Source organism: Theropithecus gelada, chromosome 5, assembly GCF_003255815.1.
Source record: "Theropithecus gelada isolate Dixy chromosome 5, Tgel_1.0, whole genome shotgun sequence".
NCBI lineage: Eukaryota > Metazoa > Chordata > Mammalia > Primates > Cercopithecidae > Theropithecus > Theropithecus gelada.
The window spans coordinates 100464690-100481197 of NC_037672.1; the positions used below are offsets into that span (position 1 = coordinate 100464690).

General features: G+C 37.1%; 1 protein-coding gene across 2 annotated transcripts in view; it reads right to left on the reverse strand.

Moving 5' to 3' along the window:
• The window catches only part of SLC9B1 (solute carrier family 9 member B1), a 127142-nt gene that overhangs the window by 82228 nt on the left and 28406 nt on the right, over positions 1–16508 (reverse strand). The window contains exons 1-3 of one of the 2 annotated variants that reach the window (XM_025384948.1): positions 11270–11289; positions 7437–7506; positions 5625–5766 (exon numbers count right to left, since the gene is read on the reverse strand). In XM_025384948.1, coding sequence (XP_025240733.1) covers positions 5625–5766; positions 7437–7506; positions 11270–11289 — 232 coding nt within the window. Of the gene's footprint in view, positions 1–5624; positions 5767–7436; positions 7507–11269; positions 11290–16508 lie in introns of those variants that run through there. The other variant, XM_025384949.1, reaches the window with a different exon arrangement.

Sequence of the window (16508 nt, forward strand, 5' to 3'; positions counted from 1 at the left end):
ATGTTAAAGCTGTTTTTCTGTTACTGATTTTTTAGTTAAAATCCACTGTGGTCTGAGAGCATAGATTGCATCCTTTTAAATTTATTAAGGTGTGTTTTATGGCTCAGGAGATAGTCTATCTTCGTGAATGTTCCATATTAGCTGGAGCAGAATTTGTATTTTGCTCTTTTGGGATGAAGTAGTCTATAAATGTCAATTATATCCAGTTGACTGATGATGCTGTTGAGTTCAACTATGTCTTTACTGAATTTTTGCCTGCTGTCTCTGTCCATTTTGGATAGATGGTTCCAACTAGAAAATGAAGTTCCAACTAGAAAAATGAAATGTATCTCTTTCTCTTTTTAGTTTTATCAGTTTTTGACTCATGCGTTCTTTTTTTAAGAAAAAGGGTCTATGTTTCCCAGGCTGGCCTCCTGGGCTTAAGCAATCGTCCTATTCAGCCTCCAGAGTAGCTGGGACTACAGATGCGTACCAATGAGCCTGGCTTGACTCATGTATTTTAATGTTCTTTTGTTAGGCACAAATACATTAAGGATTGCCATGTCTTTTTGAATAAGTAACCCTTTTATTATTATGTAATGCTCCACTTTATTCCTGATAACACTCATGGTTAGAAGTCTGCTGTCTGAAATTAATATAGCTAATTTATCTTTCTTTTTATTAGTGTTAGAATGGATTCTCCATCTCTTTCCATAATCAATATGTATCTTGTAAAAAACACATATTTGGGTCTTATTTTTGACCCACTCTAGCAATCTCTGTATTTTACCTAGTGTATTTAGACCATTGACATTTAAAGTGATTATTGATATATTTGGGTTAATATCAATCATGCTTGTTCCTGTTTGCTATTCATTGCCCTTATTCTTTGTTGCTACCTTTGTCTTCCATTCTCTTCCTGCCTTTTGTGGTTTTAATTGAGCATTTTATATGATTCAATTTTCTGTTAGCATATCAATTATACTTCTTTATAAATTTTTGTAATGGTTGCCTGAGAGTTTACAACATGCATTTACAAGTAATACAAATCTACTTTCTTTTCTTTTCTTTTTTTCCTTCTTTTGTCTAGGCTGGAGTGCTGGAGTGCAGTGGTGCAATCTTGGCTCACTGCAACCTCCATCTTCTGAGTTCAAATGATTCTCCTGCCTCCGTTTCTTGAGTAGCTTGGATTATGGGTGTCTGCCACCATGCCGGCTAATTTTTTGTATTTTTAATAGAGACAGGTTTCATCATGTTGGCCAGGCTGGTCTTGAACTCCTGACCTCAAGTGATCCATCCACCTCAACCTCCCAAAGTGCTGGGATTACAGGTGTGAGCCACTGTGCCCAGTCAAAGTCCACTTTCAAATAATACTATATGGCTTTATATGTAGAGCAAACACTTTATAATAATATTTCTAATTCCTCCCTCCCATTTCTTGTATTATTACTCTCATTCATTTCATTTACACATAAGCTATAGTCATAAATACATTATTGCTATTATTAATTTGAACAAATTGTTATCTATTAGATAAATTAAGAATTTAAAAAAGATTTTACCCTTGTGTATTTCCTTTCAAATATTCTTCCTTTTTTAAATAGATGTGAGTTTCTGACCTATATCATTTTCCTTCTCTCTGAAGACCATCTTTTAACATCTCTTGCAAGCCAAGTCAACTGGCACAAAAGTTCTTCAATTTTTGTTTATCTGTGAAAGTCTTTATTTCTCCTTCACTTTTCAAGGATGGTTTCACAGGATACAGAATTCTAAGGCTGGTGTTTTTTGCTTTTGTTTTTTCTCTTTCTCAACATTTTAAATATTTCATGCCACTCTATTCTTGCTTCCATGGTTTCCGATGAGAAGTTGGATGTAATTCTTACCTTTGCTCCTTTATAGGTCGTTTTTCCTTTGTCTTCTTTCAATATTTTTTTCTTTATCTTTGATTTTTCTGAAGTTTGAATATGATATGCCTAGGTGTAGTTTGTTTGAACATTTACCCTGTTTGGTCTTCTCTGGGCTTCCAGAATCTGTGACTTGGTGCTTGACATTCATTTGCGGAAATTCCTAGTCATTATGGCTTCAAATATGTCTTCTGTTCCTTTCTGTCTTCCTTTTCCTTTTGGTATTCCCATTTCATGTATGTTACACCTTTTGTAGTGACCCCACAATTCTTGGATATTCTGTTCCATTGTTGTTCAGTATTTTTTTCTTTTTGCTTTTTCAGTTTTAGAAGTTTCTAATGGCATATTCTCAAGCCTGGAGATACTTTCTCAGTTTTGTCCAGCCTACTAATAAGCCCATCAAAGGCATTCTTTGTTACAGTGTTTTTGATATCTGGCATTTCTTTCTTACAATTTTCATCCTATGTATAATACTCATCTGTTCTTACATGTTTTCTATTTTTTTCCATTGGAGATCTTAGCATATTTAATATAATTGTTTTAAATTCACGGTCTGATAATTCCAACATACCTTCCATATATCAGTCTGGTTCTGACGTTTGCTCCATTTCTTTAAACTGTGTTTTTTTGCCTTTTAATACACCTTGTAAATTTTAGTTGAAAGATGAACATGATGTACTGAATAAAAGGACCTGTGGTAAGTAAGACTTTAGTAATGTGGTGATAAGCTGTGTGTGTTTGCGGCGGGGGGAGGGGACATTCTATAGTTCTATCACTAGATCTCAGTCTTTTAGTAGGCCTGTGCCTCTGAGTTATGAATGTCAAAAATGCTTTTCAGTTTTTTTCCACTCCCTTAGTTGGTACAGGATGGTTAGAGGGGGCTAGAGTTTGATATTTCCCTTCAACTATGTGGAAGGCTAGAGAAGGCTGACTAGAGTTGGGAACAGAACTTATCCATTAAAATCTTACTATCAGTTTTTATGAAGTTAGCAGTCTTGCAAGTTCAGTTCAAAAATAACATCCCAGAGACTTCCAGTCTCCAATTCTACATGTAAGGATATTAGAAGTCATCACTCTGTCCTAAAAACAAATAAAAAGCTGAAGAAACTGAAAAATCAACAACTCTTCTTAGATCCATCAGATCTAAGTTGGTTAGGCTCTGATAAAAACATGTATAGGTTAGGCTCTGATAAAATTTTTTTTTTTTTTTTTTTGAGATGGAGTCTCACTCTGTCACCCAGGCTGGAGTGCAGTGGTCACTGCAAGCTCCTCCTCCTGGGTTCACACCGTTCTCCTGTCTCAGCCTCCCTAGTAGCTGGGACTACAGGCATCCGCCACCATGCCCAGCTAATTTTTGTATTTTTAGTAGAGACCGGGTTTCACCATGTTAGCCAGGATGGTCTCGATCTCCTGATCTCGTGATCTGCCTACCTTGGCCTCCCAAAGTGCTGGGATTATAGGAGTGAGCCACTGCACCCAGCCTTTTCTTTGGGAGGGATGCGGGGGGCAGACTTTGTAAGAAGAACAGAATGCTTCTTGTGGTATATTTCACAATGGTTACCCTCTCTCTTCCTTGATACTTCCCTCTCCCCCTGCTGGTTGGTTGCAGAAGGTAAAACTTAAAAAAGTGTGGGCCTCTCCCATCCCATAACTGGGGCCCTCCTGGAGTTTTTAACTCTTGACTTTTCCACACAGAGCTTCAGCCAAGTTTTAAATTACAGTTCAGGTTTTTGTACCCTGATCCTAGTTCCCAAAGAGGTTTTCATTCCTGTAAGTTATGATTCTCTGAATCTGTCGGTCTAATCACTCTTATTTTTGGGGCAGCAGTTTGCCCTGTGACTCACTTCTCTGATGGATTTAAGAAGAGTTGTTCATTTCTCAGTTTCTTCAGCTTTTTATTTGTTTTTAGGACACAGTGATGACTTCTAATCTCCTTACATGTAGAACTGGAAACTGGAAGTTTCTGGGATATTATTTTTGAACCTTAAACTTCCAAGACTGCTAATTTCATAAAACTGATAATAAAATTTTAATGGAGAAGTTCTGTCCCCAAGATTACTTAAAAATCATAGTTGGACATATAAGAAAACTTTAATTTATTTAAAGAAAAAGAAGCTTCATAAAATATATTAGCATTTTTGTTAAAAGTAGGTTGAAAAGAAACAAAAAGGAATAATAACTTAAGCTCTAAATCTACTGTCCTAGACTATCCATTTATTTGGGATGAAGCAAGCCATTCTCCAAATAAGGTGTGTAAACAGTATGATTCAATGTGATTAGACTGATTTCTGTGTGCATTTGAGAGTTTAGATTTCTTATTTAAATTTAACTTGTATGCATTGTGGTATTGGTGAATTAACTATTATTTACAGAAAAACATGTTGTTCTATTTCCTTTTATTATCCAAACTCTATGCAGTTTTAAGAAATTATTTTGTTGTTTCATTCTACTTACACATGGTTGTACATTACTTATTCCGTGATGCGGGAGAGTGGGATTCCTAGCAGTGACATGTTCTAAGCATACCCGGAGGTTGAGATTCTATACTTTGTGTATAAAAGATACAGTGTGAATGTAGGGAGTGGGTTGAGAGAGAGAGAGAGACAGAGAGAGACTGATTTCAAAAAAGAGAGTGCAAGAATATGCACCCCCAATAGAAACAAAGAAAATCTCCTTTTCCTATAAATGTCTCCAAAACTGCAAAATCAAAAATGAAAGAAAACAAAGGGGGAAATGAGTTATATCTAAACCTAAAGTTTCAGTTCTGATGTTCTAGAACTCCTCTATTAGCTCCTGAGCAAACTGTAATCCACAATCAGTGAATAATGTTTGGTAACTAATACATTTCCCTCTCCTCCACAGGCCCTGGCTCTACTCCTAGTAACTGCTGTGTAGAAACTGCCTACTAAATAGACCAGGTCATGGGAACATGTGTATTTACGAAGGAGTTCCATCACTTACACTGTCGATGAGGACTATTCAAGCTCACAGAAACTTTGATTCAAGGCCATCAATATATTGATATAAATTAAAAAGCAACCTTTACTAATGAAAAAATCAATGAATAAAATTTGCTTCAAAAGTTTAAAGTTAGCAATCAAATAAGAAAATAAAAGTTTAAAACTTCAATTACTTGTGCTTCATCATTTTTAATCAATTTTTTGTTCTCTATAGAGAACAAAATTCTGTATACTTCTTGAAGCCAAAATATCTTTCTCTCATAGGTTTAATCAAACAGAATATTTAGAAAAAAAAACACAAGAATATCTCTTTTGTAAGTATTTGCTGACAACAACAATATGCTTTAAAATTGTAGTGGGAAAGCAAGTAACATACAACTTTTTACGAGGTTGCAGTTGTTTTAAAACTTAGGGCCCAATTTTAATAAAAAACATAATATTTCCAAAATTATAATGTTCTTTCTAGCTAACTTAAAAGTAAATGTCAAAGTAGGTTTTAAATAAAACCCTTTAATCAATGATGTTTCTAATCCCAAAAATTTAACATAAAAAAGTATGACAAATATTAAAACATACACTTCCTAGGCAATATTCTGTGTTTGTTTTTGTCTTTGAAAGATTCAAGAAAATATTTCCTCTTTGTTCACATATTGCTTGTAACAGAGCTGATCATCTCATCTAGAGTATATCGATTAAGTAGTGTCTTTGTTATCTCGTGTTTTAATATTTATCAAACATATTTATCATTTTTTCTTCATTTACATTTTCTTGTTTTACATACCATTTGTAATAATTATATTCAATGCTCCTCTTAGAGGACAAGAAATGTATGTCTTCTTTTTTGTCTGTGGTTTTATTTCTTCTGTATCTGATATGACAGTTTTAGTTTCTTCATGTGCAGTACTGTTAGGATCAATGAGACTCTGTAGTAAAACAAGAAAATCTTTAAGGAGCTATACTTTTTGTATAATTTTATGAATGTACTAAACCACCAAAGTTTGGAATTAAATTTATATTATCACTGTCAATGCGAGGAATCACAGATAGAAAAGAAGATTCATGCTCCATATCAGTAGCTATTTGGGGATGTAACAGCAGTGTATTTTGCAGGGTACCTTGATTTAACCTTTTATAGACTTGTGTCCCCATCATTTTCAGTCATTTGTGTATACTGAATAAAGGTGCCTACAGTTTGGTCCATCCTCTATACACATTCCAAAGATTATTCACCAAAACTTTTGTGAAATGAAAATACAACTCAATTAGAAAGGAGGTGAAATGTAATTTTACTTGGATTCATCTCATTTGATAAATGTATATAACTGAAAGAAAAATGAGAAAAACATAGGTCAAGCCTTCAGAAATTCAGGCATGCTTCCACTAATATTTATAGATAACATATTAAATAGTGCAAGGGTATACCTTAATCTCCCAGGCCTTTTAATGGTAACCTAATTATGAAACTGCTGATTTGAAAAAAACAGGAATCTTTGGTTTGTGAGAATATTGAGAAACTTCTTCCAATGTAAAAAACAAACCATAAACAATGATGACAACAATAAAACACCAGAGTAGAGTTAACTCTGCAATAGAAATCTCCCAAATTTGCCTTATGATTGTCATGGGTGGGTGGGTGTGGGTATGTGTGTGCCAGCAATTTGAGTGACTTGATAATACTTTGAGTGAGTGACAGAGGGAACATCACATCATCACAGGAAACAATAAAAAGGCTAGAGGGCATGGACACATTGAGGAAGGGAATTTTACATGTAATCACTAAGGAGACAGAGATGTCAAAGCAGCTGATGGCTAAAAATGAATTATGTAGCTCTTTAAGATCAAAGTTCTTCAAATCTGATCATAATTAACCAATTGGAGTTCTGGTATAGAGGCTGTTTCTAAAAATTCTGTTACCACATAGACACAATGGTGAATTTTTATTAAGGTGAGTGAAAGGTCATATATAGTAAAACCATATTATTTTAAGTTTTATTATTTTAGAATTAGTAATAAACTGATATAGACTAAGATGACTTCTTCATAGATAATTAGAATAAATGGTGAATATTTAAAATATTTTTAAAAACAACTTTTTGACCATTAAGAACTATCGAAATCTGTATTTTTAAAAAATATGAAATTTACAATTCTAATTATAAGCAATTATTACTAAGTAAAACCAGATCAACAGAAGGTCTAATGACTAGCTCTATATAAATATAAAAATGAAAAACTTGAGTCTCTTCAGAATGCACAGCACAACATTTTAATTAATCTAGACTTGTCTTTGCCTCCGTTTAAGTTACTGAGTTTTCCCTGAATGTGGCAAGAAATAATAAGTGACATTTTTCCTTATTCCTAAAATCTGTGCTCTTTAGCTCTAAAATGCACCCCTTTCCATTTGTTTCATTATTTCTGCTCATTTTCTAGGACCTATTATAACTAGCTATTTTTAAATTTACCACTATTCATTTTTAACCAGATATATAAAAGAAATATAAAAGAAATCTATCTAATAAGTAAATTTTAAAAATAAATTTTAAGATCAGATTGATTTTATGTCATATATTACAATATACTTTTAAGTTTTTACCTGAGGAGTTGTAGATGTTTGGAAGTTTTCATCCTCCAAATGTTCATCTTTTGATTCTGTGGTGTGCATGCTAAGATTTAAAATAAAAATACTTTAAAAGAAGAAACAAAACTATAAATCCATATGAAAACAAACATGGTTAAGTGGGATTAATTTTTTAAAGGATTTTTGTTCTAAAGTTGTATCATAGTGAAGTCAGATATCTTTATAGTCAACACAGATCCAAATATTCATCTTTTAACATTATTAACCAAAGCCATATGCATAAGTTTTAAAAACCATTATCATATAGAAATGTAACATTTCTCAACAGTTCATAATGCTGGCCCATATCATAGAATCATGTATCAGAAAACACATAAATTTATTTTATGCACTGGTGTGTTTGAGTTAATATCTACTGTTGATTTAATCTATCTTCAGTCGTGATCCTACATAAAAGACTCCAGAAAAATTTTAAATGAAATATGACCAACTACATTAATACCTACATCTATAAGTTACTGATACATACTATCTTTTTACATGGTCCATTTGAAGGATCTGTAGATCCAACATTTAAACTTATCTATAAAGTGTTATTTTGAAGAAGAATAAACTAGATTAATAAAAGAATAATTATTTCTGATAACTTTTATTTTAAAGTATCTGTTGTTTCTTTCTTTTTTTTTTTTTTTTGCTTAGCTTATTAAGGATAAATTTTTGGACAGCTTTCTCTTCTTTTTTTTTTATTATTATACTTTAAGTTCTAGGGTACATGTGGATAACATGCAGGTTTGTTACATATGTATACTTGTGCCATGTTGCTGTGCTGCACCCATCAACTCGTCAGCACCCATCAACTCATCATTTACATCAGGTATAACTCCCAATGCAATCCCTCCCCCCTCCCCCCTCCCCATGATAGGCCCCGGTGTGTGATGTTCCCCTTCCTGAGTCCAAGTGATCTCATTGTTCAGTTCCCACCTATGAATGAGAACATGCAGTGTTTGGTTTTCTGTTCTTGCGATAGTTTGCTGAGAATGATGGTTTCCAGCTGCATCCATGTCCCTACAAAGGACAAAAACTCATCCTTTTTTATGGCTGCATAGTATTCCATGGTGTATATGTGCCACATTTTCTTAATCCAGTCTGTCACTGATGGACATTTGGGTTGATTCCAAGTCTTTGCTATTGTGAATAGTGCCACAATAAACATACGTGTGCATGTGTCTTTATAGCAACATGATTTATAATCCTTTGGGTATATACCCAGTAATGGGATGGCTGGGTCATATGGTACTTCTAGTTCTAGATCGTTGAGGAATCGCCATACTGTTTTCCATAATGGTTAAAGTAGTTTACAATCCCACCGACAGTGTAAAAGTGTTCCTCTTTCTCCACATTCTCTCCAGCATCTGTTGTTTCCTGATTTTTTTAATGATCACCATTCTAACTGGTGTGAGACGGTATCTCATTGTGGTTTTGATTTGCATTTCTCTGATGGCCAGTGATGATGAGCATTTTTTCATGTGTCTGTTGGCTGTATGAATGTCTTCTTTTGAGAAGTGTCTGTTCATATCCTTTGCCCACTTTTCAATGGGGTTGTTTGTTTTTTTTCTTGTAAATTTGTTTGAGTTCTTTGTAGGTTCTAGATATTAGCCCTTTGTCAGATGAGTAGATTGCAAAAATTTTCTCCCATTCTGTAGGTTGCCTGTTCACTCTGATGGTAGTTTCTTTTGCTGTGCAGAAGCTCTTTAATTTAACTGGATCCCATTTGTCAATTTTGGCTTTTGTTGCCATTGCTTTTGGTGTTTTAGACATGAAGTCCTTGCCCATGCCTATGTCCTGAATGGTATTACCTAGGTTTTCTTCTAGGGTTTTTATGGTTTTAGGTCTAACATTTAAGTCTCTAGTCCATCTTGAATTAATTTTCGTATAAGGAGTAAGGAAAGGATCCAGTTTCAGCTTTCTACTTATGGCTAGCCAATTTTCCCAGCACCATTTATTAAATAGGGAATCCTTTCCCCATTTCTTGTTTTTCTCAGGTTGATCAAAGATCAGATGGCTGTAGATGTGTGGGATTATTTCTGAGGGCTCTGTTCTGTTCCATTGGTCTATATCTCTGTTTCGGTACCAGTAACATGCTGTTTTGGTTACTGTAGCCTTGTAGTATAGTTTGAAGTCAGGTAGCGTGATGCCTCCAGCTTTGTTCTTTTGGCTTAGGATTGTCTTGGAAATGCGGGCTCTTTTTTGGTTCCATATGAACTTTAAAGCAGTTTTTTCCAATTCTGTGAAGAAACTCATTGGTAGCTTGATGGGGATGGCATTGAATCTATAAATTACCTTGGGCAGTATGGTCATTTTCACGATATTGATTCTTCCTATCCATGAGCATGGTATGTTCTTCCATTTGTTTGTGTCCTCTTTTATTTCACTGAGCAGTGGTTTGTAGTTCTCCTTGAAGAGGTCCTTTACATTCCTAGTAAGTTGGATTCCTAGGTATTTCATTCTCTTTGAAGCAATTGTGAATGGAAGTTCATTCATGATTTGGCTCTCTGTTTGTCTGTTACTGGTGTATAAGAATGCTTGTGATTTTTGCAAAATAATTTTGTATCCTGAGACTTTGCTGAAGTTTCTTATCAGCTTAAGGAGATTTTGGGCTGAGACAATGGGGTTTTCTAAATACAGAATCATGTCATCTGCAAACAGGGACAATTTGACTTCTTCTTTTCCTAACTGAACACCCTTGATTTCTTTCTCCTGGCTGATTGCCCTGGCCAGAACTTCCAACATTATGTTGAATAGGAGTGGTGAGAGAGGGCATCCCTGTCTTGTGCCAGTTTTCAAGGGGAATTTTTCCAGTTTTTGCCCATTCAGTATGATATTGGCTGTGGGTTTGTCATAAATAGCTCTTATTATTTTGAGATACGTTCCATCAATACTGAATTTATTGAGCATTTTTAGCATGAAGGGCTGTTGAATTTTGTCAAAGGCCTTTTCTGCATCTATTGAGATAATCGTGGTTTTTGTCTTTGGTTCTGTTTATATGCTGGATTACGTTTATTGATTTGCGTATGTTGAACCAGCCTTGCATCCCAGGGATGAAGCCCACTTGATCCGGATCCAGCAGCACATCAAAAAGTATCTGTTGTTTCTACCTCCTCTGTAATCTTTGCTAGCTTTGAATGTAGGAAGGGTAACTTTTCTTAAAAATATCTTCTCTCAATTTTTGAGTTGTTTTAAGAACAAAACTAAAGATTTCAAGTTTTAATTTTTAGATAGTCTATATTACCATATCCTGTAGCATTTCAAGTATCTATACTTTTCTAAAAGGAAAACAATTTTAATAATGAAAAATTTTAATAAAAAGGAAATGAAAAGGAACATTAACATTTGAGTAGTTATCATATGTTAGCTGCTTTACATCTATTGTCTTACTGTAATGAAGTAAAATATTACTGTGTAAAATCCTATAAAGAATCAAAACTGAAGTTATAACTTTATTAAAGCAAAAAATAACCTTTAAAATTTTTGATTAGAAACTTAGATCTAAATTCCTTTAAAGTGTAGTTCCATTTTGATTTAAGTGACTGTCAAAATTATTATCTTGTCATTAGAATGAAGTATTAGTCTATTTCCATGCAGCTATGAAGAGATACCTGAGTCTGGGTAATTTATAAAGGAAAGAGATTTAATTTTACATGGCTGGGGAGGCCTCAGGAAACTTAAAATTATGGTGGAGGGGACCTCTTCACAGTGTGGCAGGAGAGAGAATGAGTGCAAGCAGGGGAAATGCCAGACACTTATAAAACCATTAGATCTTGTGAGATTAACTCACAAGATCCAATTACCTATACCTTGTCCCACCCATGACATGTAGGGATTATTACAACTCAAGGTTGAGATTTGGGTGGGGACAAAGAGCCAAATAATATCATTCTGCCCCTGGCCCCTCCCAAATCTCATGTACTCACATTTCAAAACACAATTATGCCTTTCCAACAGTCCCCCAAAGTCTTAACTAATTCCAGCATTAACTCAAAAGCCCAAGTCCAAAGTCATGTCTGAGACAAGTAAAGTCACTTCTTCCTATGAGTCTATAAAATCAAAAGCAAGTTAGTTACTTCTTAGGTACAAGGGGGGTACTGGGAGAAATTGGCCAAAACAAAGGGGCTACAGATCCCATTCAAGTCCAAAATCCAATAGGGCAATCATTAGACCTTAAAGTTCCAAAATGATCTCCTTTTACTCCATGTGGCACATCCAGGTCACGCGGATGCAAGAGGTGGGCTCCCATGGCCTTGGGCAGCTCTGCCCATGTGGCTGTGCAGAATTACAGTCCCACTCTCTGGTGCTTTCACAGGCTGGTATTGAGGGTCTGCTGCTTTTCCAGGCACACGGTGCAAGCTGCTGGTGGATCGACCATTCTGGGGTGTGGAGGATGGTGGCTGTCTTCTCACAGCTCCACCAGGTAGTGCCCCAGTGGGGTCTCTGTGTGGGGGCTCCAACTCCACATTTTCCCTTTGCACTACCCTAGCAGAGGAACTCCATGAGGGCTCCATCCCTGGAGCAAACTTCTGCCTGGATATCCAGGCATTTCTATATATCCTCTGAAATCTAGGTGGAGGTTCTAAAAGCTCAGTTCCTGACTTCTGTGCACCTGTCAGCCTAACACCACGTGTAAGCTGCCAAGGCTTGGGGTTTGCACCATCTGAAGCAATGCCAGAGCTGTACCTGGCCTCCTTTAGACATAGCTAGAGCTGAAGCAGCTGAGACACAAGGCACCACGTCCCAAGACTGCATAGAGCAGGGCGGCCCTGGGCCTGCCACAAAGCCATTTTTCCCCTCTAGATCTCCAGACCTGTGAGGGGAGGGGCTGCCACAAAGGTCTCTGACATGCCCTAGAGATATTTTCCCCATTGTCACGGTGATTAACATTCGACTCCTCATTACTTATGCAACTTTCTGCAGCAGGCTTAAATTTCTACCTCCTTTCCCAGAAAAATGGTTTTTTTTGTTTTGTTTTGTTTTTTTGTATTGCATCATCAGGCTGCAATTTTTCTAAACTTTTATGCTCTGCTTCCTCGTGAACACTTGGCCACTTAGAAATTTCTTCTGCCAGATATCCTAAATCATCACTCTCAAGTTCAAAGTTCTACAGATATCTGGGGCAGAGGCAAAATGCCACCAGTCTCTTTGCTAAAGCATAGCAAGAATGACCTTTACTCCAATTCCCAAGAAGTTCCTCATCTGCATCTCAAACCACCACAGCCTAGACTTCATTGTCCATATCACCATCAGCATTTTGGTCAAAGCCATTCAACAAGTCTCTAGGAAGTTCCAAACTTTCCCACATCTTTGTCTCTTCTGAGCCCTCCAAATTATTCCAACCTCAGCTTGTTACCCAGTTCCAAAGTCACTTCCACATTTCTGGGTATCTTTACAACAGCAGCCCACTCTGTGATGCCAATTTACATTAGTTTCTTTTCATGCTACTACAAAGAAATACCTAAGACTGGGTAATTTATAAAGGAAAGAGGTTTAATGGACTCACAGTTCCACATGGCTGGGGAGGCCTCAGGAAACTTACAATCATTGCAGAGGGCAGCTCTTCACAAGGCAGCAGGAAAGAGAATGAGTGCAAGCAGGGATATGCCAGACACTTATAAAATCATCAGATCTTGTGTTGTGATCACATCAGATCACTCATTATCATGAGAACAGCATGGGAAACCACCTCCATGATCCAGTTACCTCCACTTGGTTCCAGCCCTGACACATAGGGATTATTACAATTCAAGGTGAAATTTGGATGGGGACACAGAACCAAACCATATCAAATGACTACCTTGTCATAAGCTATTAGATTACGAGGTAATTGGTAAGAACAAGGGAGGTATGTGAATCACCTAAGTTGTGTCATGTTCTGAATAAACAGGCTGGGAGTTAGAGCCATTAAAAAGTTTGAGCTGAAGTGCACATAAATTTTGAGGAGAGGACACAAAGTTAATTTATTTACTTACTAATTTTGGAATGCCTACTCTTCTGGTCTCTGAAGGTAAAGCAGCCAAACAAAACAAAACAAAACAGAAATATAGGTTTCTGCTCTCATGGATCTTATACTCTTGTTAGGAGGAAGGGGAAGACTATAAAAAACATTTTCAGTACCGCAGAAAATAAATGAGGATCATGTGATAGAGATCAAGGTGACATTTGAACTGTGTCCTAAATGAGGAGAAGCTGAGACATAAGTAAGCAGATGGACTAGGAGCAGGCAAACATAACACCAACAATCATATAAGTAGAGACATCAAGAAAGTAGGCAGCATATTTTAAGATCTGTAACTATAATGATTAGGACAGCAGGGCTTGGAACTCAGGCAAGCAGACTATGCATTAGAACTTCAAAACCTAGGTAAGGGGTCTGAATAACAGACGTATAGGTTAATAGCTATAAGAGCAGCTTGAGACTGAGTCAAGCAACATTTGTGACTGGCAGTCACTCAATACCTTCTTTATATATCTGCCAAGAGTAGAATTGGTAGGTGGTACGCCTAAAAGCAAGGACTTTGAGCTGAGAAAGAAATGTATTCAACTCTTCTCTTATCTTTTAATAACTGTAGGAAGTGATTTATCTCCATTGGCCTCAATTTCCTTATCTGAAAAAATATATAGTAATGCTTAGTTTATTGGTTATCATAAGAATTAAATTATAATAGCTGATGCCAGTTGAACTATATTAAGCACTTAACATGAATCATCTTCCTCATTTCTCTCAACAACTCTATGAGGTGTTTACTACTATTATCCCCATTTTATGTTCAAACTATGGAAGCGGGAAAGTTAAGTAATTTAACTTTCAATATAGTCAAAAAACTAGCAAGTGGCAGAGCTGGAATTTAAATGAAGCACTCTTTAATACTACTCAGATCTTTGTCAACTTTGGCATTGTCTCTTTTTTCTTTTAACTGTTGTGGTGACATTGCATTATGAATTTACATTGCATTTCTATAATGAGCACTTTTTCATATATTTACTGGCCATTTGAATATCTTCTTTAGTAAAGTGTTCAAATCTCTTGTCCATTTTTTTGTTGTATTGGATCCCATTTTCATATTGATTTGTTGGAGTTCTTTTTAGGTATTAAAAATATAAATCTTTTATTGGATATATAAAGAGCCAATATCATCTCCCACTCTGTGTCTTGCCTTTTTACGCTGATGATACGTTTTTAAAAGATACTTTATTTCTCCTTCACTTATGAAACTTAGTTTGGCTGGATATGAAATTCTGGGTTTAAAATTCTTTTCTTTAAGAATGTTGAATATTGGCCCCCACTCTCTTCTGGCTTGGAGAGTTTCTGCCGAGAGATCTGCTGTGAGTCTGATGGGCTTCCCTTTGTGGGTAACCCGACCTTTCTCTCTGGCTGCCCTTAAGATTTTTTCCTTCATTTCGACTTTGGTGAATCTGGCAATTATGTGTCTTGGAGTTGCTCTTCTCGAGGAGTATCTTTGTGGCGTTCTCTGTATTTCCTGGATTTGAATGTTGGCCTGCCCTACTAGGTTGGGGAAGTTCTCCTGGATGATATCCTGAAGAGTGTTTTCCAACTTGGTTCCATTTTCCCCCTCACTTTCAGGCACCCCAATCAGACGTAGATTTGGTCTTTTTACATAATCCCATACTTCTTGCAGGCTTTGTTCATTTCTTTTTCTTCTTTTTTCTTTTGGTTTCTCTTCTCGCTTCATTTCATTCATTTGATCCTCAATCGCTGATACTCTTTCTTCCAGTTGATCGAGTCGGTTACTGAAGCTTGTGCATTTGTCACGTATTTCTCGTGTCATGGTTTTCATCTCTTTCATTTCGTTTATGACCTTCTCTGCATTAATTACTCTAGCCGTCAATTCTTCCACTTTTTTTTCAAGATTTTTAGTTTCTTTGCGCTGGGTACGTAATTCCTCCTTTAGCTCTGAGAAATTTGATGGACTGAAGCCTTCTTCTCTCATCTCGTCAAAGTCATTCTCCGTCCAGCTTTGATCCGTTGCTGGCGATGAGCTGCGCTCCTTTGCTGGGGGAGATGTGCTCTTATTTTTTGAATTTCCAGCTTTTCTGCCCTGCTTTTTCCCCATCTTTGTGGTTTTATCTGCCTCTGGTCTTTGATGATGGTGATGTACCGATGGGGTTTTGGTGTAGGTGTCCTTCCTGTTTGATAGTTTTCCTTCTAACAGTCAGGACTCTCAGCTGTAGTTCTGTTGGAGATTGCTTGATGTCCACTCCAGACCCTGTTTGCCTGGGTGTTAGCAGCAGAGGCTGCAGAAGATAGAATATTTCTGAACAGCGAGTGTACCTGTCTGATTCTTGCTTTGGAAGCTTCCTCTCAGGGGTGTACTCCACCCTGTGAGGTGTGGGGTGTCAGACTGCCCCTAGTGGGGGATGTCTCCCAGTTAGGCTACTCAGGGGTCAGGGACCCACTTGAGCAGGCAGTCTGTCTGTTCTCAGATCTCAACCTCCGTGTTGGGAGATCCACTGCTCTCTTCAAAGCTGTCAGACAGAGTCATTTGCGTCTGCAGAGGTTTCTGCTGCTTTTTTGTTGTTGTTGTTGTTGTTGTGTAGCTGTGCCCTGTCCCCAGAGGTGGAGTCTACAGAGACAGGCAGGTTTCCTTGAGCTGCTGTGAGCTCCACCCAGTTGGAGCTTCCCAGCAGCTTTGTTTACCTACTTAAGCCTCAGCAATGGCGGGCGCCCCTCCCCCAGCCTCGCTGCTGCCTTGCCGGTAGATCACAGACTGCTGTGCTAGCAATGAGGGAGGCTCCGTGGGCGTGGGACCCTCCCGGCCAGGTGTGGGATATGATCTCCTGGTGTGCCTGTTTGCTTAAAGCGCAATATTGGGGTGGGAGTTACCCGATTTTCCAGGTGTTGTGTGTCTCAGTTCCCCTGGCTAGGAAAAGGGATTCCCTTGCCCCTTGCGCTTCCCAGGTGAGGCGATGCCTCGCCCTGCTTCTATTGATGGAACGTACCTCAAAATAATAAGAGCTATTTATGACAAACCCACAGCCAATATCATACTGAATGGGCAAAAACTGGAAAAATTCCCT